Here is a 25,233-nt window from a genome sequence, read left to right as displayed (position 1 = left end):
AAATTTACATTATTTTCAACATTATTACCTTTATATAAACGTCTTTTTACTTTTCAGTCTGTAGCATGTAAATGAGCGAGGCGATTCTTACTTTGCCGATTGTGTTTATGAATGCAATGCAGACGACACTTTCAGTAGATGTATTTTTATTAAAATATATATATAAAAACAAATGCATACATATAAACCATGATAAATATGCATGTGCAGTATAATCATACAGTAAAAAGTGTATAGCTTTATAGTTTTACTTATAAACATAAAGGATATTCTAGCATTCAAACTGGCAGTGGTGATATTTCCTCCGGTCAGAGGGAGGCGTTCAGTCCATGGCAGACTCTCCAGAAGGAGAAATAGCCTTTTATTTTCCAGAGCAGCAGCACAGTTCACCTGAGATCCGAGATAAGGAGAAACACTTGAAGAGACGCATCAGACTGACAGAGACATGTCTGAGGAAAAGCAGAGCATCATGGGCTCATCCTTCTGTGCATGTATCCATCATATATGTCTTAAAGGGGAGCTATTATGCAAAAATCACTTTTATAAGGGGTTTAAACACAGTTGTGTGGCAGCAGAATGTGGATATAACCAGCCTCTAATGGTCAACATGTATTAGTTCTATTGTTTATGATCAGACTTGATATAAACACTCTGCGGAAACACTTTGATTGACATTCTCCCTTTGTACGTGTCATCAGAGGGGGAAAGCCCCGCCCACTAGTGCCCATCTCACCCTTATTAGCATAGGACGTTAGTCTTGTCTTTGAATCTGCCACTATGCTGACACACAGGCATTTATAGCTCCGCCCTCTTCTGAAAAGAGCACAATCTCATTTGAATTTAAAGCGACAGTCACCAAAACACCACAATTAGGATCAAAGCACCAAAGGGTCAGTTTCAGAGAGTTAGAGAACATTATCTGTGTGCTATTTTGAGCTGAAACTTCACACACACACTTAAGGGTACATCAGAGACTTATTTTACATCTTGTAAAAAGGGGCATAATAGGTCCCTTTTAATATATCAGATACAATAAGAAGGAAATAAATCATACTTTCTCACAAGTAACCAACCATGGGGTGAATTTTAAAACAATAATACTAATAATATTGTGGTTTGAATGGATATTTTGATTTCCAATACATATGCATGAGCACTATTCTATTAAAGATAGAAAAACCATATTAGTTTATCACAATTAAGAGAACGTAGAGGTTCATTTGATTGAATGCTGCTTTCCCCAGGGTCTGCCACGGTGGTCGTATCACTGCGTTATTGTCACATAATTCAACAGTCCATTGTCAATTGATATATTTGAATATATCATTATATATTTGATGATATATACAGTTGAAAGCAGAAGTTTACATACACTCTAAAAAAGGAACATAACCATTTTTTTTAAATGTCTGATGGTAACTCATACTAAAGTTTACTATTTTAGGTCTGTTAGGATTACCTAAATGATTTAATTTGCTAAATGCCAGAATAATGAGAGGATTTTTATTAATTTCTAGACAGTCAGAAGTTTACACACATTTCCTTGGTATTTTTTAGCTTTGCTTTTAAACTGTATAACTTTGGTCAAATGTTTTGGGTCTCCTTCCACAAGCTTCTCACAATAGTTTGAAGGCATTTTGGCCCATTCCTCCTGACAGAATTGGTGTCACTGAGTCAGATTTGTAGGCTGTCTTGCTCGCACAAGCTTTTTCAACTCTGCCCACACATTTTCTATAGGATTGAGGTCAGGGCTTTGTGATGGCCACTCCAAAACATTCACTCTGTTGTCCTTAAAGCACATTATCACTAATTTGGCAGTATGCTTAGGGTCATGGTCTGTTTGGAAGAGTCATTTGTGGCCAAGTTGTAATGTCCTAGCTGATGTCTTGAGATGTTGCTTCAGTATTTCTCCATATGTTCTTCTTCATGATGCCATCTATGCTGTGAAGTGGACCAGTCCCTCCTGCAGCAAAACAGTCCCACAACATGATGCTGCCGCCCCCATACTTCACAGTTGGGATGGTGTTTCTAGGCTTGTAAGCTTTCCCCTTTGTTTTCCAAATGTAACACTGCTCATTATGGCCATCAGTTCAACCTTAGCTCCATCAGAGCACAGGACATGTCTCCACACATTACTCTTTTCCCAGTGTCATTTAGCTAATTGTAATCTGGCTTTGTTGTTGATTCTGGCTTGTTGATTTTCCCATGTTGTCACACAAGGAAGCAGTGTGTTTGGGGTTTTCCTTCAATACTATTCTACAGTTGTGCCTCACATTAACTCAAATGTCGTCAATTAGCCAATCAGAAACTTCCAAAATCTTGACATCATCATCTGAGCTTTTCCAGAGGCAGAATAATCTTATTGTGTGTAAACTTGACTTTCAAGAAGAGTTATAATCATTTCTCAAACAATCTCTCTCATTATTCTGCTATTAAGCACAACAGAAACACATTTGATAATCCTGACTTACCTAAAGGAGAACAAGTTCAGTCACATTAACATCTGACTTTTTTAAATCGTTATGTGCGTTTTTATACAGTGTGTGTACACTTCTGCTTTCAACTGTATGAGTGTGTTTGTTTTTGTGTGCAATGCTTTGTAAAAAAATCTTTTGAATTCAAACCTCACAATTCATAAAATACAGACCTGTATAAAACACAATCTTAATGTCAAATGATCATCAAAAATGATACAACTCAGGTTGATGTCTTAACACTGTATTTTGGATGAAATATTAACGATGGTAATCATATTAGTTTGTCCTATTTTAAGTAATTTTTCCTTGGGTCTCTAATTGTACTAAACCACTTATTTGGAATATATTTCTGTGCTTAGTTTGGCTGGTTTGTGCCTCTCAAAATGATTTCATGCCATGATAATATAATGACAAAAAATTAAGGGGGAAAATCCCCACAACTGTGCTGTTCTCATGTTAACTATCAGCAAAGTCCAAATGTAGCTTTATTCCATCCTATTCATAATTAATCCGTCTAGTTACTCAACATAATAAGTGCCTGAGTTTGCCCAGAGCTATATTTCTGAATATATGACATACACTTTTTTAGAAATACTCTGTGAACTTTATAACAGGATTGTGCCGCTCGTCTGTTCGATGTTCACTGACTCGAGCGAATCTGCAGCTTCATCTGATGTCTTTGGTCCAGAAACAGTAACGTTGTCAAAAAGTGCTGACTTCAATCCTCCAGTTGGTACTAAAACCATTAATTTCCCACAAACACTGTTGAGCAGGTTCTTAAACACCACTGATTGGCTGTTGTTTTCACAAGCTCATCAGAAATGACTGTGATTGGCTACAATAATCATTGATTCATCACTCTTACACTGATCCGTGTTGGGTAAATTACCTCAAAACATGAATTCATTACTATATACATCATTTGAATTCCATTAATTTTTTTAATTACTTTGTTTGAAAAGTAATTAAATTTATTTTAATTAGCATAGATCATTGAACCGGATTAGACCGTTAGCATCTTGGTCACAAAATTAAAGAAATGACCTTTTCAATAACTTTGATAAAATTTGAATAATTAAGATTAAAAAGCACTTTTAGCTTAGCTTAGCATAGATCATTGAATCAGATTAGACCATTAGCATCTTGCTCACAAAAATGGCAAAATATCGTTTTTGATAAGTTTGGATAATTAAGTTTGGGAGCACTTTTGGCTTAGCTTAGCTTAGCATAGATCATTGAATCAGATTAGACCATTAGCATCTTGCTAACAAAATAATCAAAAAGATTTGATAATATTCCTATTTATAGCTTGACACTTTTAAAATTACATCATGTACTAAGACTGACAGAAAATTAACAATTGCTATTTTCTAGACTGATATGGCTAGGAACTATACTCTTATTCTGCCATAATAATCAAGAAACTATTTTAGTTCCTATAGACACACCCACAGCCTACAAAATAGCAATTTTCCCCCATCAGCCTTAGCACACGATGTAACTAGAGTCGAGCTTTAAATAGGAAAATTTTCTAAACTCTTAATCGTTTATGAGTGAGATGCTACTGGTCTAATCCAATTCAATAACCTATGCTAAGCTAAGCTAAAAGTGTTCTTACCAGACCTGGGGATCGTGTGACTGAATTCAAAAATGTTAAAACTCTACCTAACTTTCCATTTTAAATAATACCTGTAAATAAGCAGTTTCCTGTATGTTATGATTCATGTTTTAAATTTTTTTTTCTTCCTTTAATTTTTTTTTCTAAGCTAAGCTAAGCTAAGCTAAGCTAAGCCAAAAATGCTTTTGCCAGACCTGGAGGTCAGCTGAATGGATTCAAAAAAGTGGAAATGGAAATAAATAGATGCTAATGGTCTAATCCGATTCAATGATCTATGCTAAGCTAATCTAAAAATGCTTTTGACAGACCTGAAGATCAGCTGAATGGATTCAAAGAAGTGGAAATGGAAATAAATAGATGCTAATGGTCTAATCCGATTCAATGATCTATGCTAAGCTAAGCTAAAAATGCTTTTGACAGACCTGAAGATCAGCTGAATGGATTCAAAGAAGTGGAAATGGAAATAAATAGATGCTAATGGTCTAATCCGATTCAATGATCTATGCTAAGCTAATCTAAAAATGCTTTTGACAGACCTGAAGATCAGCTGAATGGATTCAAAGAAGTGGAAATGGAAATAAATAGATGCTAATAGTCTAATCCGATTCAATGATCTATGCTAAGCTTAGCTAAAAGCAAAAAAATTGGCTAAATGTAATAAAAAACTCAACTTTACTCTAAATTGTACAAATATATGCATAAATTAGCAATTATCCGTATTTTGTAATTCATGTTTATATTTTTTATCTTCCCCTGTGGTTATGTATGCTTTTGAATTGCACTATGGGACCATGAAAAGTCCGAAAACATAACTTTTATTAACATTTTTAATAGTTTATTTATGAGTGAGATGCTACTGGTCTAATCTGATTGAATGGCCTATGCTAAGCTAAGCTAAAAGTGCTCCTGCTCTAGGAGAGCTATAAAATGAGCCACAAATTTCCTCCAATAATAGAGCTTTCATTTAAAAACCTGCTCAAAAGTCAGCAGAAAATGTTTCCAATTTCAGACCTGACGGTTAAACTGAAGCCTGTGTTCTGTAGACGGCATCATGTCTGGTGGTAGTGGTGGTAGTGGTGATGATGGTGGTGTTCGTGATGGTGATGGTGTTCGTGTCTCTGGACCAGTGCAGTAGCGTTGGTGTTTTTGACCGGTGTCAGGGCCTGCTGTTCTCGGGCTCTGGATCTGATCCTCCTGCTGTGGCTGTGCTGGAGGCCGCTCGGGGTGTGTGCGTGTGTGTGGTTCTGCTGGGTTAGATGATAAACGTCCTGACCAGTCGGTATGGGCTGATGGTGTCCGTGGCACTTGCTGGTTTTGGTCACATTCGGGATGACACCAGGAAATCTGGACGACCCTTTAGGGGATCTAAAGCAAGAGAATTTTTAGTAAACAAAAACTACTGTTTAAAAAAGATTTACACAAACAATATTTGATTAGATATTCTCAACCCAGGCTCATTCTGAAAACGTAGTCCCGCTGACGTTTCTGAAGACCGCGAAATACGTTTCCGGTGGTACGTATGGCTGCATTTAATTTTTTTTACGCGAACGCTATAGGGTGGTGTGACGCCGTTCCCTTTCGCGCTTGCCGGCTGACCGCTTACCTCCGTGTGGAGGGCTTTCCCGTCGCAATCAGTTTGTTCGGTCAGCTCATCGTGTGCGTCGGCGGACTTCAGATGCACAGAGGAGGAGTTGACAAAGGCGTCCGAGTTCGAGTACGGGGAAGAGCGGTTCCAGAAATCAAGTAAGACAAAAACATAATCCAAAAAATAAAGCGAACGAGTTCATAACAGGGTGAGAACGTGGTGAAATCCGAAAACGTGGTAAAAAAGAAAAAAAAAAAAACAGACGAGGGCTTTTCTTTTTCTAGACGGCTTTTCTAAATTGTTGCTCCGGTTTAGGGAAGTGAGCGGGCGGGCGGGTCAATCGGTAAAACTGGTTGGGTTCAGGGAAGGAGGAGGGTGGGTCAGTTGATTGGCCGGTCGCGCAGTCAATCATTCGGTCAGTCAGACAGCGGCCTCTGGTGGGTTCACGCCAGAACAGTGCGGGCGCGAACTGCACTCGCAAGAGACGTTCGGGATACGAAAAAGCGCACACAGCAGCCTCTAGCGGATTCGCAAAAACAAAAACTGCACAAATACGTACCTCCCGGGATGTATTTCGCGGTCTCCAGAAACGTCCACTGGACTACGTTTTCAGATTGAGGCTGGGTTGGATATTCTTCAAGACACTACTGTAGTATTCAGCTTAAACTGACATTTAAAGACTTTGTTAATTAGGGTAAAGTTAGGGTAATTAGGCAAGTTATTGTTTAACAGTGGTTTGTTCTGGAGACAATCCAAAATAAATATGGCTTAAGGGGGTTAATAATATTGACCTTAAAATGGGTTTGAAACAATTAAAAACTGCTTTTATTCAAGCCGAAATAAAACAAATAAGACTTTATCAAGAAGAAAAAATATTATAGGAAATACTGTGAACAATTCCTGAATCTGTTCAACATCATTTGGAAAATATTTGAAAAAGAAACAACAATCACAGGAGGTGGAATAATTTTAACTTCAACTGTAATTCTGTACACAGTGTTTGCCCTTTAGGTCAAAAATAGAAATATATATAAAAATATTCACTAAATGTCCCCCAAAATGTTCACTAAAGCTCTAAAATAAAGCAGATCAATTTAATTTCAGGGGCTTCACGGTGGAATTATATCTCCCATGACACAAAAACTGCCTTCTTTCATCTGAGAAATATCACCAAGTTACGAAATATGCTATCCATCCCAGATGCAGAAAAGCTAGTCCATGCTTTTATGACTTCTAGGCTGGATTACTGTAATGCTTTATTTGCTGGCTGCCCAGCATCCTCTATTAACAAACTACAGCTAGTACAAAATGCAGCAGCCTGAGTTCTTACAGGTCTAGAAAATATGATTATATCACCCCAATGTTATCCTCCTTACACTGGCTGCCTGTTAAGTTTCGTATTGAATTTAAAATATTACTTCTCACCTATAAAGCTTTAAATAATCTAGCTCCTGTTTATCTAACCAACCTTCTGTCTCGCTACAATCCAACTCGCTCTTTAAGATCTCAAAACTCAGGGCTTCTGGTAGTACCTAGAACATCAAAGTCAAGTAAAGGAGGTCGAGCCTTCTCTTTCATGGCTCCTACACTCTGGAATAGCCTTCCTGATAATGTCCGAGGCTCAGACACACTCTCTCAGTTCAAAACTACATGTTAGACCTATCTGTTTAGTAAAGCATACACTCAATGCATCACTTAACAGTATGATACATGAATGTGCTCCTTGCAGGTTTCTGCATCTCGTTTATATACACTATGAACAGCAGCGATGCATAAATTATTCTCTTTATGCTCTATTTCCACCTGGGGATACTCATCCCGAGGCCCTCAGACTACGCAGTGCCACTAATTCAATCCAAGACCAGCCCCGAGATGATCCCAAGGTTTCCACAATCCTGGACCAGACCGTATCCTGAGCAGCTGCTGTAGTGGTCATGGAGGAGTGGAGAGCATGAGACTGATTCCTGTGACACTCCAGGGACAGATAAGTCTTCGCTGAGGTCCTGCATTTTCCAGCCTCCGGTGCCTAGACTGCAGCTCTGCACAAGACATTTGGCCACAGGAGAAATGATCGTGCTCATCTGAGCCTGGTTTCTCTCGAGGTTTTTTAATTCTTCACTTTCACCAAATGGTGAATTTTTTTCCTCGCCGCTGTCGCCACTAGCTTGCATGGTTTGGGATCTGTAGAGCTGCGCATCGATGAATTTGCTCTTCAGTGTTTGGACTCTCAGTAGTGATTATTAAATCACACTGAACTGAGCTAAACTGAACTCGTAACGGGGAGACTGACACGGAGGGATCCATTTTGCAGTGTTTATTAGACACAGTTCAAAAACAAACATCCAACACGCACTAAAGTGCGAACTCACATCAACAACAATCAATAAAGATTGTGGGGCTGGCAGCTGACAGACACAGAGTGATTTACCAGGCATAGATCAGTGGCAGGCGGCGTGGTTCAGAGTCCTTATGACAAGCGTGGGTCGAGGGCAGGCATCGTGGTTCAGAGTCCGTGTAACAAGCGAGGGTCGAGGGCAGGCAGAAGGCAACTCAGAGTCAGGAACAGTCCGGGGTAATGCACAGGAGATCAGGCAGGAAAGAACGCTCAGTAAAGCTGGCCGGGGCTGAACAAGACTTTGCACTGGACTTATATGGCTTATATAGGTAGCGTGGGTCATTACCGGGATTCAAATCAGGTGTGTGCACAATCAGTCTATGTGGATGATGTAATGCTAGAAGTCCGGGGATGGCGGCCTCTGCTGGCCAGCGAGGGGAATGACTGGGGCCGAGTCGGTGACAGAACTGAACTTAAACACTGAAAACTGAACTACACAGTTTCAATTTACTATGTGAAGCTGCTTTGAGACAATCTACATTGTAAAAGCGCTACACAATTAAAGATGAACTGAATTGATATTGATCAAACTTGTCTTGAAGTACTTGGTATCAGATCAGAAAGAATATCATTGTTTTTCGACCATCTCTAAATAAAACCATTCATAAAACTAATGAAGCTAAACTCAAATGCAGAACTCGAATAACCTTGATCTGATGAGCTGGGGGCCGGTGCGCAGGCGGGGGTCCGGGGCCACACAGGGCTCCATGAGCTGTGAGCGGCGCTGATAAACATGTGTTTCGGGCTCCTGTGAATGGGGGCGACTTTGACTGTGTGAAGAGCGAGACGGGGGATCCTGATCAGCATCCGGAGATGAACCTGACAGATAAAAATACAACAAGGATCAACTATAAATAATACACAGCGTGCCACATTGACTCAGTGGTTAGCACTGTGGCCTCACAGCAAGAAGGTCGCTGGTTCGAGTACCAGCTGGGTCAGAGTTTGCTTGTTCTCCCCGTGTTGGCGTGGGTTTCCTCCGGGTGCTCCGGTTTCCCCCACAGTCCAAGCATTTGTACAATAGGTCAATTGAATAAAGCTAAATTGGCCATAGAGTGTGAGTGAGTGTGTGTGTGTGTGTGTGTGTGTCTGTGTGTTAGAGAGAATGAGTGTGTATGGGTGTTTCCCAGTACTGGGTTGCAGCTGGATAGGCATCCGCTGCGTAAAAACATATGCTGGAATAGTTGGTGGTTCATTATGCTGTGGTGACCCCTGATTAATAAAGGGACTAAGCCATAGGAAAATGAATGAATGAATGAATAAATGAATAAATGAATGAATGAATGAATGAATGTGACATTTCTTGAGGTATTTTTCTGTGCACAGTGTTTGAGGCTGGTGTGTGTGTCTTCAGTAAAAAGTCTTACTGTCAAATCTAGACGTGTAGTTCTCTATTCCTGCCAGATCCAGGTAATGATTTCGTCTCTCTGTGTTTTCATCCACGCAGTAATGATTCCCCTCATGAGCCTCAGTCTGGCCTCTTTGAAGAAAAAAAAACACCCATCATGCATTTAGGACAGCACAAACAGACGAGCACTGTACATGTCATACTGTAAAACTATCAAGACAATCCAGCATTTCACATTACAATCAACAAAAACACCCAAATGAAAAAAATAATATAGTTTTTATAATAAATACTGTACTGATTCTAGAGTTGCTATGGTAACACAGCAACTATAGTAACTGATCTGTTGTGGAGATTCAATAGTTACTATGGTAACACAAAAACTATAGTGGTTGAACTGTTGTTGTGATTCTATAGTTGCTATAGTAACAACAACTATAGTGATACATCTGTTGTGGTGATTCTATGGTTGCTATGGTAACAACGCCTAGTAATTGATCTGTTGTGGTGATTTTTTAATTACTATGGTAACACACCAACTATAGTAACTGACCTGTTGAGGAGATTCAGTAGTTGCTATGGTAAGACGACAACTATAGTAATTGAACTGTTATTGTGATTCTATAGTGGCAATGGTAACAACAACTATAGTGATGCATCTGTTGTGGTTATTCTACAGTTGCTATGGCAAAACAACAACTATAGTAATTGATCTGTTGTGGTGATTCTATGGTTGCTATGGTAACAACGACTATAGTAACTGATATGTTGTGGTGATTCTATAGTTGCTAAGGTAACACAACAACTACAGTAACTGACCTGTTGTGGTGATTGTATAGTTACTATGGTAACACACCAACTATAGTAATTGATCTGTTGTGGTGATTCTACAGTCGCTATGGTAAGACAACAACTATAGTAACTGACCTGTTGTGGTGAATCTATAGTTACTATGGTAACAACAACTATAGTAATTGAACTGTTGTTGTGATTTTATAGTTGCTATGGTAACAACAACTATGGTGATGCATCTGTTGTGGTAATTATATGGTTGCTATGGTAAAAACGACTATAGTAATTGATCTGTTGTGGTGATTCTATAGTTACTATGGTAACACACCAACTATAGTAACTGATCTGTTGAGGAGATTCAGTAGTTGCTATGGTAACACGACAACTATAGTAATTGAACTCTTATTGTGATTCTATAGTTGCTATGCTAACAACAACTATAGTGATGCATCTGTTGTGGTTATTCTACAGTTGCTATGGTTGTTGTGTTACAATAGCAACTATAGAGTCACCACAACAAATCAAAGTATACTACAGTATTTATTACAGTTCATCAACAAAGTGTTGTAAATAACAGTATAATACACTTTACTGTGGTTCAATATAGTATTATACTATAAATTAATTACTACAGTATTTTTTCAGGAGTAAAACAAGGCTGTTTTGTGTTTTCTGCTGACCTGATGTGTGTGCTCTGTCGTCTGTCTGCGCTGCGATGCTCCTTTGAACGAACAGGTTCAACTTGACTCAAATGACTCGTTTCTCTTTCTGAAGCGGGAGAAAAAAAGGTCAGACAATCAGCCTGATTCATGCATCTGTTATCAAGAATCTGCTCCATCAGGACACAACCCTAGTACGTTTCGTGAAGTTTATTTATAAACAAATTTCGAGAGGATCACGTGCTTATGATTGTTTACAGCTGTTCCAACTTTAGCTAACGACTGATTACCCTATCAGATGATCCTTAACTCACTATAAATAAACAGACTTTTCTCATCTCAATATCTTCGTCTTAAAGAAACCCCCCCACCCAACCCTACTTTCCCTCTTTTCAAACGGGCGTCACGGTGGCCAGCGATTAGCGCTGTTGCCTCACAGCAAGAATGCCCCTGGTGTAATTCCTTTCCAAACCAGACGGCATTTCTGTGCGGAGTTTGCTCGTTCTCCCCGTGCTCGCGTGGGTTTTCCCCGGGTCCTCCGGTTTCCTCCCACAGTTCAAAAACAAGCACCCTAAAGAATTAATCCAAATACATTGGCTAAACTCTGAGTACACCTTTCAGCATCCATATCTGACACTTAGCTACAACAAGCAAGAGGGGGAGTCATCGAGATCTACCTGAGCTCAAACTCCCCTATCGCCTTGCAACGGGAGGGAGCCCAGGGCTCGAGGATCTTATAAGCTCAGGCCTCTCTCCCAGGACAGCACGCCAAACTAGCTTTACTATCAATCATCAGCTAAGTGTGAACTCTTGAATCTGCTTTAATAATATCCGTTTTACTGTACACCCACAAACTATACTGTGCACTGATTTTATAATATTGATCTGACTGTTTTATCTATGTATACCCATAAATGAATGATGAATCGTGAACTGTTTTATGAAATATGTTTGACTTTCTTTTTTCCTTTTAAATTATGTAGTGTTTCATAAGGCGTGTGTGTATGTGCACGTGTCAGTGTGTATGTTGTGCAGAGCATCACCAGTGTGTGTGGCGTCTCTCCGGCGAGCTGCAGGTTCTGATGTGACGCTCAGTTTGACCCTCAGGCTCCTGCGTTTGCTGTTACAGGAGTGTTTGACCGAGGCGTCCACCACATCATAGATAGTGTGCATCAGACTGGACATGTCCTGAAACAACAACGTCACAGTACATTTCAATTAGCCATGTGCATTGCTCAGGTTCAGGAGAAGATTAGATTAGTTTGAAACTTTATCTCTAAACATAGATATGTCAATGTCTTCAATGTTTTACCTCTTTTGTGACTTTTCCACTGTTGTCGAAGTCGTAGAGTGTGAAAACCCACTCCTGTCTGTTGTCTTCAGCCAGAGACACGTTACACTCCAGATCCTGACAGATCACACATCAGTTTTACACATCCGATTATCACTTTGATCATGCGCTCAGCATACAAACATCATCTTTCGCTCAGGTTTTATTTTATTTACTTGTTTGTTTAACCAAGACAATGCTGACCAACATTAGTAAGCTGAAATAAAATAAAATCTAAATGTTAAATGAAACTAAATAAACACAAAAATAATATGCACTGCTAAATAAATATGAAATATGTCAAATTAAAGACAAACAAAAGAGTCAAATTTGTTGTTATGTCTCCAAAGCTTGTGACAAAAAACATAGCATAGGTTAATCATTTAAATTTATAATAGGCTATTTATTAAGTATCTGTACTGTATATAACATGGGCCCGTTGGGTAGAACATTTCTGCAGTGGTTTGCATGTGTCAAATTGTAAAAGTAGGCTTTTCAATGAATAAAAAATAAATAAAAATAATAATAATAAATAACAATAATAATAATAATATTAATACACACACACACACACACACACACACACACACACACACACACACACACACACACACACACACACACACACACACACACATATATGAACTGTATATATACTAAATTTTGGTATTTGTTATGCAGCAAGCCCAGAGATTGTTGTGTACACTATGATTTTATATACAATTAACTTTAATGTGTGATAGGAATAAAACGTGATCATAAACGAATGATTTCTCCACTCAAATGAGTGGCAGCTTGGACCCGGAAACAGTTTACATACGTCACAAACACGTCACCACTTAAAAAGCGGATAGTTTACTACAATTACTACAATATTAACTATAATATACAGTATTTTCTCATGTGGGTATTAAACTGACCTGCAGGCTGATGCGCTTCTTCACTTTTTGCGCGTCTCGTTCTCCATCATCAGGCGACAAATACTGAAGAAAACTCTCACATCCTTCAGCTTTCTCTGGAGGCAAAACCACTAAACACACACACACACACACACACACACACACACACACACACACACACACACACACACACACACACACACACACACATATATATATATATATATATATATATATATATRTGTGTGTGTGTGTGTGTGTGTGTGTGTGTATATATATATATATATATATATGTGTGTGTGTGTGTGTGCGTGTGTGTGTGTGTGTGTTTATAAAACAAATTAACATATATAACATATAGTTAAGAATATGTTTAATTATATTTATATGTCACATGTTAATTTTGGCGGTTCATTGCACTGTGGCGACCTCAGATTAATAAAGGGACGACTAAGCCGAAAAGAAAATGAATGAATGAATGAATGAATATTAATTTTTGGGTAAACTATCCTTTTAAAATGTTTTGGAGCACACAATGGTCACTAGAGGGCGCACTTCTGATTAAAAACACTCCTGCTTATATGCCACAGGCAGCCCTGGTTGTAACAGGTTTTGTCAGCTCGCCTTTGTGTGTGTGTGTGTGCGTGTGTGTGTGTGTGTGTGTGTGTGTGTGTGTGTGTGTGTGTGTGTGTGTGTGTGTGTGTGTGTGTGTGTGTGTGTATAAAAGATGTTTTCTCACCCTGTAGAGGGCAGTGGAGCAGCGTCGGCCGGCCGTCCTTCAGCTCTTCGTTCTGGAGAAACACAAGAGCAGATGAAGAGCTGTTAGTTCAATATACAGCCCAGAAACCACACAAAAACTAACAGCGTTTCCTCCTCAGGGACGGTCAGACGTCACATAACATTAAATCTCACCGCATAAATCCAAAACTGAAAACACTGGCTCATGCCAACGCTGAACTGGTTCACATTCATGCATGAGATGAAGTGATCATAATGCATTCAGGATTCCTGAAAATCGTAACTCATGACCTTCACCGTTCAAGCAAACTGGAAAATTAGCATTTTATGTTATATAATTATGCCTCGTCTTCCAGATCTGTCGTAAACATCAGGGACAGACTAAATGACTGGTGTCTGAGCCACAAAAATGCATGATGGTACATCGGTGTACAAATCCAAACCTGTTCTCTGTTACACATGCAAAATACACTGGCAGCAGCTGCAACATCTATGAGGGAAAAAATAAGAGATCACTAGAATAAGGAGATGTAGACTTTAAAATGCATTTCTGCACTTGTTTCTAGTCCAAATATCTAAAAACTCTTAAATCAAGAAGCATTTTCAAGACAAGGAGAAAATAGTGTGCTGTTTTAAGAAATAATAAGTCAAAATTAAGCGAGTTTCCCTTTAAAATGAGCAAAATAGTGGTCGCCAGATTCGACAGTTCTTTATATTCATCACAACGCTGGAGAGATTGTGGAGAGGATTACGTGCATATATTTTAGGAAAGTCCCAAAATACAAGTGCATTGGCAGGAGGTTAAAAGGGAACTCAGTGGTTAGCACTGTGGCTACAGAGTTTGACAGTAGCTTGTTCGAGTCCCGGCTGGGGCAGTTGTCATTTCTGTGTGGAGTTTGCATGTTCTCCCCATGTTGGCGTGGGTTTCGTCCGGGTGCTCCGGTTTCCCCCATAGTCCAAACACATGCGCTATAGAGGAATTGATCCCTAAAATAGTGTTTAAAAAAATTAAAAACTGCTTTTATTTTAGACGAAATAAAACAAATCAGACTTTCTCAAGAAGAAAAAATATTATCAGACATACTGTGAAAATTTCCTTGCTCTGTTAAACATAATTTGGGAAGAATTTTAAAAAGAAAAAAAAATTCAACTTCAAATGTATATATATATATATATATATATATAGTTTTGAGAAAATGACTGCATATTTGCAGTTGAAATCCGACATTTTCCAACAGACCTGGGCATTGAAACATACTTTATCGCTAAAATGTTGTAAAGGGCTTTGTTGTAGTTATTGCGTTTACGTTGGAGTTTTATTTATTAATTTATTAATTGATTTATTTATCTTCCTTTTTATTATTTTATTTATCATTTTTAAGTGTTATTGTTATTTATTATATATATTTTTATTTGTTTATTTTTTGTGAATGTAAACATTTCATGTAAATGTCAAGTGTATTCAATGTTCATAAAAAGTAAAAAAAAAAAAAAACTGAGCAAAATAATCTGCCATTGGGGTAAGAAAATGAATCTTATGTCAATAGGAAATACTAGATTATTGTGCACACCTCATTAGCAGATTATTTTGCTTATTTTAAAGGAAAACTCTTAGAAAATGCTTCTTGATTTAAGAATTTTTAGAAATTTGGACTAGAAACAAGACAAAAATCTAAGTAAACAAAAGTTTTTTTTCAGTGTATTAGAATTTTGTTTTTGCAAAATTGTCTGAGAACAAAGATAACTTTAATCAAATTGTCAAAAACAAATTTCAAAAAATCTAATTTCAATTTCAAATATTGTCATTTTGAGTCTTTTTTTTTGGAAAATCACAGTTGCTGAGAATAATAAATGTTTTTATTTGAGGAAAGTGAAAAAGTAGGTTTATTCCACCCTTATTCCAATGATTCTCAATTCTTCTGCAGTTAAAGCATCTAAGTTACTGAGAAATGCAGAGGATTATTCTTCTCCCATGCACCATGCGGTATCAAACATTCTATTAAAACTACACTCCTCCAGCAGTTGCTCGAATCCAATATCTGGTTTGTCGCGGGGGGAATGCAGGAAATGTCCCTGAATGAAAGTGAAAGTGCCAAACTGCAGTTCGACAAATTAATAATTTGCCAAATAATTTGATTACTGATGTCCATGTAAACACAGTCACTGTCTTTCTCTCCTGCGCCTGTGTGTTTGTTTTGCCTCTGTGAAAATGCCCAAACCGAAACTCCCATTTTTATGCAAAAACCTTCCCTCTTTCCCTCCCCCGACACTCCCACCTAAACAGAGCTGGACACGCCCACTTTCCTGACTTTTTCCAAACTAGAGGTGTGAAAAAACCCTGCTGAGACAGAGGGTTATGGCCTTTTAAAGGTTTAACTAGAGTAAGTTCGGGTAATTAGGCAAGGCATTGTATAACAGTGGTTTGTTCTGTATGCAATCCAAAACAAATATTGCTTAATAGGGCTAATAATATTGACCTTAAAATGGCTTTAAAATAATTAAAAACTGCTTTTATTCTAGCTGAAATAAAACAAATCAGACTTTCTACAGAAGAAAAAAGATTATAGGAAATACTGTGAAAAATTCCTGAATCTGTTCAACATCATTTGGGAAAGATTTAAAAAAGAAAACAAAATTCACAGGAGGGAATAATTCCGACTTCAAGTGCATATATTCATCATTCAACCAATGAGACCCTCAGAGAGGCGTGTCCTGATGTTTTCAAGCATCCAATCATCTGTGTTGATTTCAAAACCAAACGTCTCTCAGTTTTCCCTTAACAAACATCCCTGTTTTCTCTTAAGTCTCGTGTCTGAAAGCTCCGTGAACTCATTACCACCAGCGCAACAGATGCAGCGGTTTAAAGACTAACACATGGCGCATTACCCAGAATGCCATCACCCACTGAGGCCCGTTTGAAGCAGAAATGTGTGCGCCATATGCTTAATTAAGAGGAAAAACAAGCCCTGGTTTCTTTACCGTCTCGCTCTGCCTTCAATCTTTGACACTTTGAGCTCAAAAAACAAAAGATGAGCGCATCTGGAGGGAAATATACGTCTTTTATTGAGAAATGAAAAAGATGTGATTGAAATGAACATGAAATGTGTTTGTGAGAGTCTTGAAGTGTTTGCTGCTGTTTGTTTCTGCTTAAAGTCGCAAGATTTGAATGTTATTTTATATTAAACGTTATATAAATTAAGATGAGTCTGTGGGCGACGCAGTGGCGCAGTAGGTAGTGCTGTCACCTCACAGCAAGAAGGTTGCTGAGTCGCTGTTTCGAACCTCGGCTCGGCTCAGTTGGCATTTCTGTGTGGAGTTTGCATGTTCTCCCTGCGATCGCGTGGGTTTCCTCCGGGTGCTCCGGTTTCCCCCACAGTCCAAACACATGCCCTATAGAGGAATTGGGTAGGCTAAATTGTCCGTAGTGTATGAGTGTGTATGTGTGGATGTTTCCCAGAGATGGGTTGTGGCTGGAAGGGCATCCGCTGTGTAAAAATGTACTGGATAAGTTGGCGGTTCATTCCGTTGTGGCGACCCCGGATTAATAAAGGGACTAAGCCGACAAGAAAATGAATGAATGAATGAAGATAAGTCTGTGGTGGGGGGAGCATGGCCGAACAACCAAAAAGAGGGGAGAGTGAGTGGAGACACCTGCGGCTGGTCAGTGGCCCAATCAGAAATAATTAATAACAACTGTTTTCTCTAGTCATGGGCCGGAGAGACACCTTCTTAAGGGAGCGAGAGAGAGAGCTGAGCGACTACACGCACATTTGAGCTTTGTGCGCTTGAAACACTTAAAATAAAATAAAGTTGTCACTTACCCTTCGCCGACCCTGTCTTCTTCTCCCCACAACAAAGAACCTTTCTACAAAGTCTATATGGGATAAAGCTGAGGATACTCATTTTGTGATGCTGCACAACAATAATTAATATTTGTTGTTAGCAGAAAGAGTTCAGATGTAAAACCCTTTAAATCCATCTGCCTTTTTTTCCTTTTTTTTGTAAATGAGCATTTTTTATCAGGCTCCAATGATTAGGTTCAGTAGTTTCATTTTATAGATAATGAAAGGGTTATTAGCTTGTAATTGAAACATAATTTTTTCAAAACCTTGCTGAAAAAAACAGCTTCAACCAGCCCAAGCTGGTTGGCTGGTTTTAGCTGGTTGACCAGCCTGGTTTTGGAAGGGTTTTGGCCACTTCCAGGCTGGTTTCCAACCATTTCCAGCCTGGTCTTTAAGGCCTTTACTATGTTTAGCCCCGCCTCTCCAGTAGGTGCTGTTAGGTGAAACTACAGCTGAAATCTGAAAATCACTAATTCTGGGAGACGAGAGAGAAATATCACAACAGCCGTAGTATGATTATATCATAGATAGATTATTCATTCATTCTTTCATTCATTTTCTTGTCGGCTTAGTCCCTTTATTAATCCGGGGTCGCCACAGCAGAATGAACCGCCAACTTACGGACAATTTAGCCTACCCAATTCACCTGTACTACATGTCTTTGGACTGTGGGGGAAACCGGAGCACCCGGAGAAAACCCACGTGAACGCAGGGAGAACATGCAAACTCCACACAGAAACGCCAACTGAGCCGAGGCTCGAACCAGCGACCCAGTGACCTTCATGCTGTGAAGCATCTGCATCGCCCAGATTATCTTTTTCCAATTTCAATGTTTTAGTGCAACATCTCTATCTCTATCTCTATTGAAGCTGTTAGTGTCAGTATGGCTAAAACGCACTGTCGTATTTACAATAAATGACTACAGTATATTCTCATGTTGGTGTCTGATGACTGAAAATTGACCTGCCAGCAGATATCGCAGCCTCTGTTACTCTTTATCTTTATCTCTTTGTTAACATTTATCATTATGTATTTAGGATACACTGAAAAAAGTGCTGCATGCAGAACTGTTGCAAACAATTTATTTGTGTTGAATTTAAACAAACAAATTAAATGTAATAATGTTCAACTTAATTTGCTTGTTTAAATTGAGCCCAAATAAATTGTTTACAACCACTTAACGTAAAAATTTTTTTAAAATCCAAGCAATCATCTATGAATAATTTGTTTCAGTGTATGCGCTTTCACATTCTGACTCCAATGACTGATTATTAAACTGTTCAAATGACTATAATTAAATGGAACATTCTTAAGAATGAAATATGATGTGTTCTCTGGAAGGTTGCACTTGCATTGTGATGATATTATATTGTCATTCTGCCATTATATAATGATGAGTGGCATAAAATACTCTTAAAATCATAACATCATCATTTCCCGCAATGTATTTTGGTGCAACATATCGTACGACACGAAATAGATATCATGACAAGCCTATGCAGACGTATCCCACACTAAAGCTTCCTTATTTGTAAGTGGCTTTGGATAAAAGCATCTCCTGAACGTCAACATGTCAGTGTAAACGCCAAGCATGCGGCGTGTGATTCCAGCACAGATTACAGGTGTTTTTAAATGCCTGACCCGTATCCACTCGTCACTGAAGTGTTATCTGTGTTTGAGCAGCTCATCAGAGCGGTTGAAGAGCTCGTTTGATTCTCTGAACGACAGACAATCCACATTAATCCTTCTGGTCCTACTTTATATTGCTTATACTACTTATAGATACAAATAAATACAACCTAATTACATTTTTTCTAACTGCTTACACACAAAATCTTTTCACGATACTGAAAATGCAACACTACACCCCAAATCTCCAAAACCAGAAGCTGTTTCTCAGCCTTGGATAAATTGGATAAAACACTAAACACAATGCTCTACCTAAAACACCAACATCTAATAGAAAGTGACCCGGGGGGGGGGCCCAGATATGGTCTGTGTTTGGCCCTTGTCTGGAAGCCAGATTTGGTCCAGTCATGTACCGTAATTCACTGCGGCATGTGGGCCAAGCAAAACCTGATTGTGTGGGCCAGAGCCAGAAATTTTGCTATATGGGGTGTGGATTAACAGTGTATGCGACGCTCGACAACAATAACTTACGTGTCTAAGGAGGATTATTGTTTACCTGAGAGCTGTTCTCATCTGCAAACGCTGAGATCCGGATTCGCTTGTAGTCTCCTCTTCATAAAGACGCGGCTCTAGTTGCTGGTGATTGTCCTGTCTCTACAGATTTGGTAAGTGAGCGACCAGTGCTCTTTGTTTATTCAGTTTGTTCGTATCAAACTAAGTTAACTATTGCACCGAGTGTAAACATGTTAGCACCACAACCAAACTTTAACCTCGTGTAGGATTTTCGCCGCATTTAGTGACCGGAATAACACACTTTCTGACGCTACCTGCCGTGTGCATCTAAGTTTCCGGGAAATGCTGAGGGTTTTTTTCTTTCATTCACCGTGCGGTATCAAACATTGCATGAAAAATACACGCTTAGAGCAGTTCCTCGAATCAAATATCTCGTTTGTCGCGAGGGACATGAATGAATTCCCTGAATGAAAGAGCCAAACTGCAGTTAAAGTCCACCATTTAATAATTTGGCAAATAATTCGACTACAGATGTCCATGTAGGTTAAACACCATCACTTTCTCCTGTGTGTGTGTGTGTGTGTGTGTGTGTGTGTGTGTGTGTGTATTTTGACTCTGAAACTCGCGCGTGCCCAAATAGACACTCCCACACCCTCCCACTTTAGTTCCTCCGACACTCCCCCCTAAACAGAGCTGGACACGCCCACTTTTCTGACTTTTTCCAAAGTAGAGGTGTGAAAACACCCTGCTGATACAAGGGGGTTTCATGGCCCTTTAAGTCCCCTTAGTATAAACTGCCACCATTACTTTTTTTAAAAATAGGTATTTATTAGTTTGCTCTTATGTCGAACCACAGGTTTTGGACCAACTAAGCCATCTAAACTGAACCCAGAACAGTAGTGCACAGCTGGCACAGACATTCTTGACACTCGTGCAGGAACAGGCTTAAAGACGAGACGTGAAGTTCCTCAGAGCAGTGCCATCAGCCAGAGGTCAGCGGTCGGTCAGACTACAAATACACACAGATACAGCAGAGGAAGGAGCTGGCGTCTGACCATACAGGAGACCCGGAGGATGGAGAGCAGCCAGAGAAACACTGGTGTTAACAGCACAATGAACACACACCGCAGGAGAATAAACACTGCGAACATGAGGAAGAGGCTGTATATACACACACCGCCTATACTATTGAATGCATAACCTCCATTTATTTTGGAATATCGCATCCTTGGATTGCTTTAAGAAACTTCTTAAGACGCATCTTTTTAGTTAAGCATTAAAATTATGATTTATGACCGTCATTTATCTATGCAGCTTGTAATTGTGGTGGTTTATTGTTTTTATTGCTTATTGCGTTTTGACCTTTGGCTTATTTAGTTTTTATGTAAATTTGATTCAGAAGGGGAAGGCCCCGCCCACTAGTGACCATCTCCCCATCATTAGCATAGGACGTTAGTCTTGTTTTGAATCTGCCACTATGCTGAGACATAGGCATGTATAGCTCCGCCCTCTTCTGTAAAGAGCACAGTCTCATTTAAATTTAAAGCGACAGTCACCAAAACGCCTCAATAAGGATCAAAGCCTAAAAGGGCCAGTTTCAGAGAGTTAAAAATCATTATTAGTGTGGTATTTTGAGCTGAAATTTTCACAGACACACAATGAAGACAAGGATGGTTAACTCTTTTCGTCAATTCATTCAAACACACTTTGAATGGATCAACAGGAGAAGCAGGTAAGTGATATTCTTGGATGGTGAGCAGATAGAATGTTGTTCACAATTTGAAATTCTGGCTTTTGTTGATTTTTTTTATTATATATATGTATATGTAGTTTAAAGAGCCCCTATTATGGGTTTTTAAAAATGCACTTCCATGTAGTGTGTAACACAGCTCTAAGTGAAGTTAAATATATCCAGCTAAGGCTTAAATTTGAAAGTGGACAGTTTTTAAAACTATTGATTCATCTAAAAAAAAAAGAGTCGACTCACAGTGGCTCGAATGAGTCATCTTGATAACGAGTCTTTAGTTGTTTCAGCGTGACGTGGTTACGAAAAATAAGCCCCGGCCAACTGTTGCACGCACAAACCCAGGAAAATTAAAACCAACCCAGACTCATTCTGAAAACGTAGTCCCGCTGACGTTTCTGGAGACTGCGAAATACATCCCGGGAGGTACGTATGGCTGCATTTCATTTTTTTAAGCGAACGCTATGGGGTGGTGTGATGCCGTTCCCTTTCGCGCTTGCCGGCTGACCGCTTACCTCTGTGTGGAGGGCTTTCCCACCGCAATCAGTTTGTCCGGTCAGCTCATCGTGTGTGTCAGCGGACATCAGATGCAGAGAGGAGGAGTTGACCAAGGCGACCGGGTTTGAGTCCGGGGAAGAGCGGTTCCAGAAACCATTAAAAGTTCATAAAGTTCATAACAGGATGAGAACGTGGTGAAATCCGAAAACCTGGTGAAAAAAATCAGATGAGGGCTTTTCTTTTTCTAGACGGCTTTTCTAAATTGTTGCTTGGGTTTAGGGAAGTGAGCGGGCGGGCGGGTCAATCGGTAAAACTGGTTGGGTTTAGGGAAGGAGGAGGGTGGGTCAGTTGATTGGCTGGTCGCGCAGTCAATCATTCAGTCGGTCAGACAGCGGCCTCTGGTGGGTTCACGCGAGAACAGCGTGGGCGCGAACAGCACTCGCGAGAGACGTTCGAGATACGAAAAAGCGCACACAGCGGCCTCTAGCGGATTCGCGAAAACAAAAACTGCACAAATACGTACCTCCCGGGATGTATTTTCCGGTCTCCAGAAACGTCCACTGGACTACGTTTTCAGAATGAGACTGGGTTGATTAAAAGATGTGGCCCCGCCCACTAACACAGCAGCAAAGACAGATCCTGAAGTCATGAAGACGCTGTGCTTACCTGGATATTATTGGAAGTGTGAGGGAAAGGAGTGCTTCAGCAATCTACACGCTCACAACGGGCGATTCATTCGTTCGTTAAGGGAAGGATCAGAAAAGTCTACTGATGTATGAGATTTTGACAGAGCTCGACAGGAACTTTAGCATAGAGCTTATGGATTAGTTTCTTCCTACATTTTGTAATGGACAGACAATACACCATCGAAGTGTGCAAAATAAGGCCAGTTTATTAGGCACAAAGTCAATCAAAGGCAGGCTGCTGCACGCAGAGGAGGACCGCTGGTTTAGCTACACTGCTTTCAGGGGGAAGGTGTCTGAATAACACTGTTGAGTAAGTTTACTATGAAGCATGTTTCGGGCGTCCGCAGCGATCGGATCCTAAGTTGGCGACCCAGGGGCTTGACAAACCACGCTGGGCATTTTACTGTCTGCTGTCAACCAATCGCAACAGGCTGTCATCAGTCCAATTAGCGCAGATTAGCTTCGCGCTAAGGAGGGGTTTGGGTTTGTGATAATTAGGTAAAAATAAAATCTTATTATAAGACCATGAAAGTGTTTTTTGACCTTGCACATGCAGATCAGTATGTTGTTGGAGACCCATATATCCGAAATATCACCCTTTTTAATGCATAACAGGGGATCTTTAAGAAAAGCACATCATAAATAAAATTATCATCATTGTAAATAATGCAAAAAAAAAAAATAGTTCTGAATTTAAAATTTAAATATTTGTAAAAAAAAAAATTAACATACACCCAGCTCAGTAAGGTGCAAGACGTGTATGGCAGGATTTGTTGCTGTTTTCAGACCAGCGCAACAGTAATTTTCACGTTTTGCACCACATTGTTTCAATAGTTAATCCATTTGCGCCACTTTGTGGACTCATGGGTGTGCTGGTCTATAAAGGAGGTGTGTTGGGGTGCATTGTTGGAGCTGCTCTAAAGTCCAGCGCAGAGCACATTAGTTATGCGCCTAAACGCTTACACACTGCTGAATACACACAGGATGAACAGCAACACACAAATATCTTTACAGATGAAAACAATTAAAGGATTAAAGTGTTACAAAAATTATTATTTACCCCATAAATATATAAAAAAACATTACCTCCATGCCTTCTTCACCTTGGGGGGCTTTTTCAGTTTATTCATGACAATCTGCATCTGTATAATGTGATTATTATTAGCAGTATTATTTATTATCTGCATATTTATATTTGTTTTAAGAAACACAAGTTTAGATTTGTCCACCTGTGGGGTTTTGGAGACGTCTGCATCAGCATATGGGGAATAAGAACAGGACGTGTGCTTGGATGTAACTCAGTTTTTTAAGCACACTTCATTATTACTGTTCATTTATTTATTTTCTGGAGATTAGAGCTGAATTTAGAAATAGTTTTAAAACAAATCTTTGCGCATAACAAAGGAAATTAAACATGTAGGCTAGTGGATGTCTTCAGTGGAGTGAGTGTCCATAGTGTCCTTACTCCACCAAAGTAAAGGAGTAAAGAGTAAAGTAAAGAGAAAGAGGCTGAATGGAGGAGGCTCGTTCTTTATCCTTGCGCTGCAGATGCATTGTTTAACTGTTTTCTCGCTATGCATTCAGTTTTTACACTTACAAAGTCCACCATGTAAATAGCAAATGCACCATGGAGTAACGCAACTGACTCTACAAGGGAATGAGAGATGAGACTCGGATTGGTTTAATACACGTTATGCTCAAAACACACCCAGAGCGCATTGAGAGAATAAGCACAGCCCTGCTAGACCATGCACCGTGGCAAGGATTTTTCCATCCCTAAAATAGCAAAAGTGGAAAAGTTTGTCACAAAATGAAATAATAGAATAATAGAAAAGTTCAACAAAACCACACTTGAAAACTTTCCAGCATGAATTGTTGCCACAGGCAGACAGACACTATAAGAAAGCATTGCAAAGGAGCTGACATTAAAAACAATGGGCTGGAATGATGTGGAGTGAAGTGTGAGCAGAAACAGGAAAGCAGCGCTGGAATGAGAGCAGGGTGAAGAGTTCAGATGTGCAGATACAGTGACGTTTCTGGAGGAGATATGATCAGTCAGACCCATATCAACATCCAGAGAGGCTGGAAAAGCCAACACTCGCTGCTGAAAACACCTTTACTGCAGCAGCTCACTGTTATCATAGCAAACATAGAGACAGTGTTGGGGAAGGTTACTTTAGAAAGTAATGCATCACAATATTGAGTTACTGCCCAAAAAAGTTACTAGTTGCATTATGTAGGTAGTTTGTTATGGAAAGAAATGGGTTATGTTACTTTTACATTACTTTTTCTACCTGGCTGAGACTTGGGGCCCTATCAAGGTCGCTGGTTTGAGCCTCGGCTGGGTCAGTTGGTGTTTCTGTGTGGAGTTTGCATGTTCCATTGTGGGTTTCCTCTGGGTGCTCCGGTTTCCCCCACAGTCCAAAGACATGCGGTACAGGTGAATTGGGTAGGCTGAATTGTCCGTAGTGTATGAGTGT

At 39.5% G+C, this 25,233-nt stretch overlaps 2 protein-coding genes across 9 annotated transcripts in view; one reads left to right on the top strand and one right to left on the bottom strand.

The window, feature by feature from the left end:
- The window catches only part of brd9 (bromodomain containing 9), a 164,175-nt gene that overhangs the window by 24,588 nt on the left and 114,354 nt on the right, over nt 1-25,233 (top strand). The gene's annotated exons all lie outside the window — the stretch shown is intronic.
- Nucleotides 4,244-25,233, bottom strand: part of nkd2b (NKD inhibitor of WNT signaling pathway 2b) — a 62,947-nt gene continuing 41,957 nt past the window's right edge. Inside the window, exons 4-12 of one of the 7 annotated variants that reach the window (XR_012391572.1) lie at nt 13,843-13,894; nt 13,125-13,234; nt 12,187-12,282; nt 11,918-12,062; nt 10,896-10,983; nt 9,443-9,555; nt 8,723-8,894; nt 4,632-5,460; nt 4,244-4,517 (exon numbers count right to left, since the gene is read on the bottom strand). Coding sequence is in view for 1 of the 7 variants with exons in the window: in NM_001097586.1 (NP_001091055.1) it covers nt 5,145-5,460; nt 8,723-8,894; nt 9,443-9,555; nt 10,896-10,983; nt 11,918-12,062; nt 12,187-12,282; nt 13,125-13,234; nt 13,843-13,894 (1,092 nt within the window). In the remaining 6 variants the exon portion in view is untranslated. 7 annotated transcript variants of the gene reach the window in all.

Source organism: Danio rerio, chromosome 16 (assembly GCF_049306965.1).
Source record: "Danio rerio strain Tuebingen ecotype United States chromosome 16, GRCz12tu, whole genome shotgun sequence".
In the NCBI taxonomy this organism is placed as follows: domain Eukaryota; kingdom Metazoa; phylum Chordata; class Actinopteri; order Cypriniformes; family Danionidae; genus Danio; species Danio rerio.
This window is presented reverse-complemented; position numbering and strand designations above follow the sequence as displayed.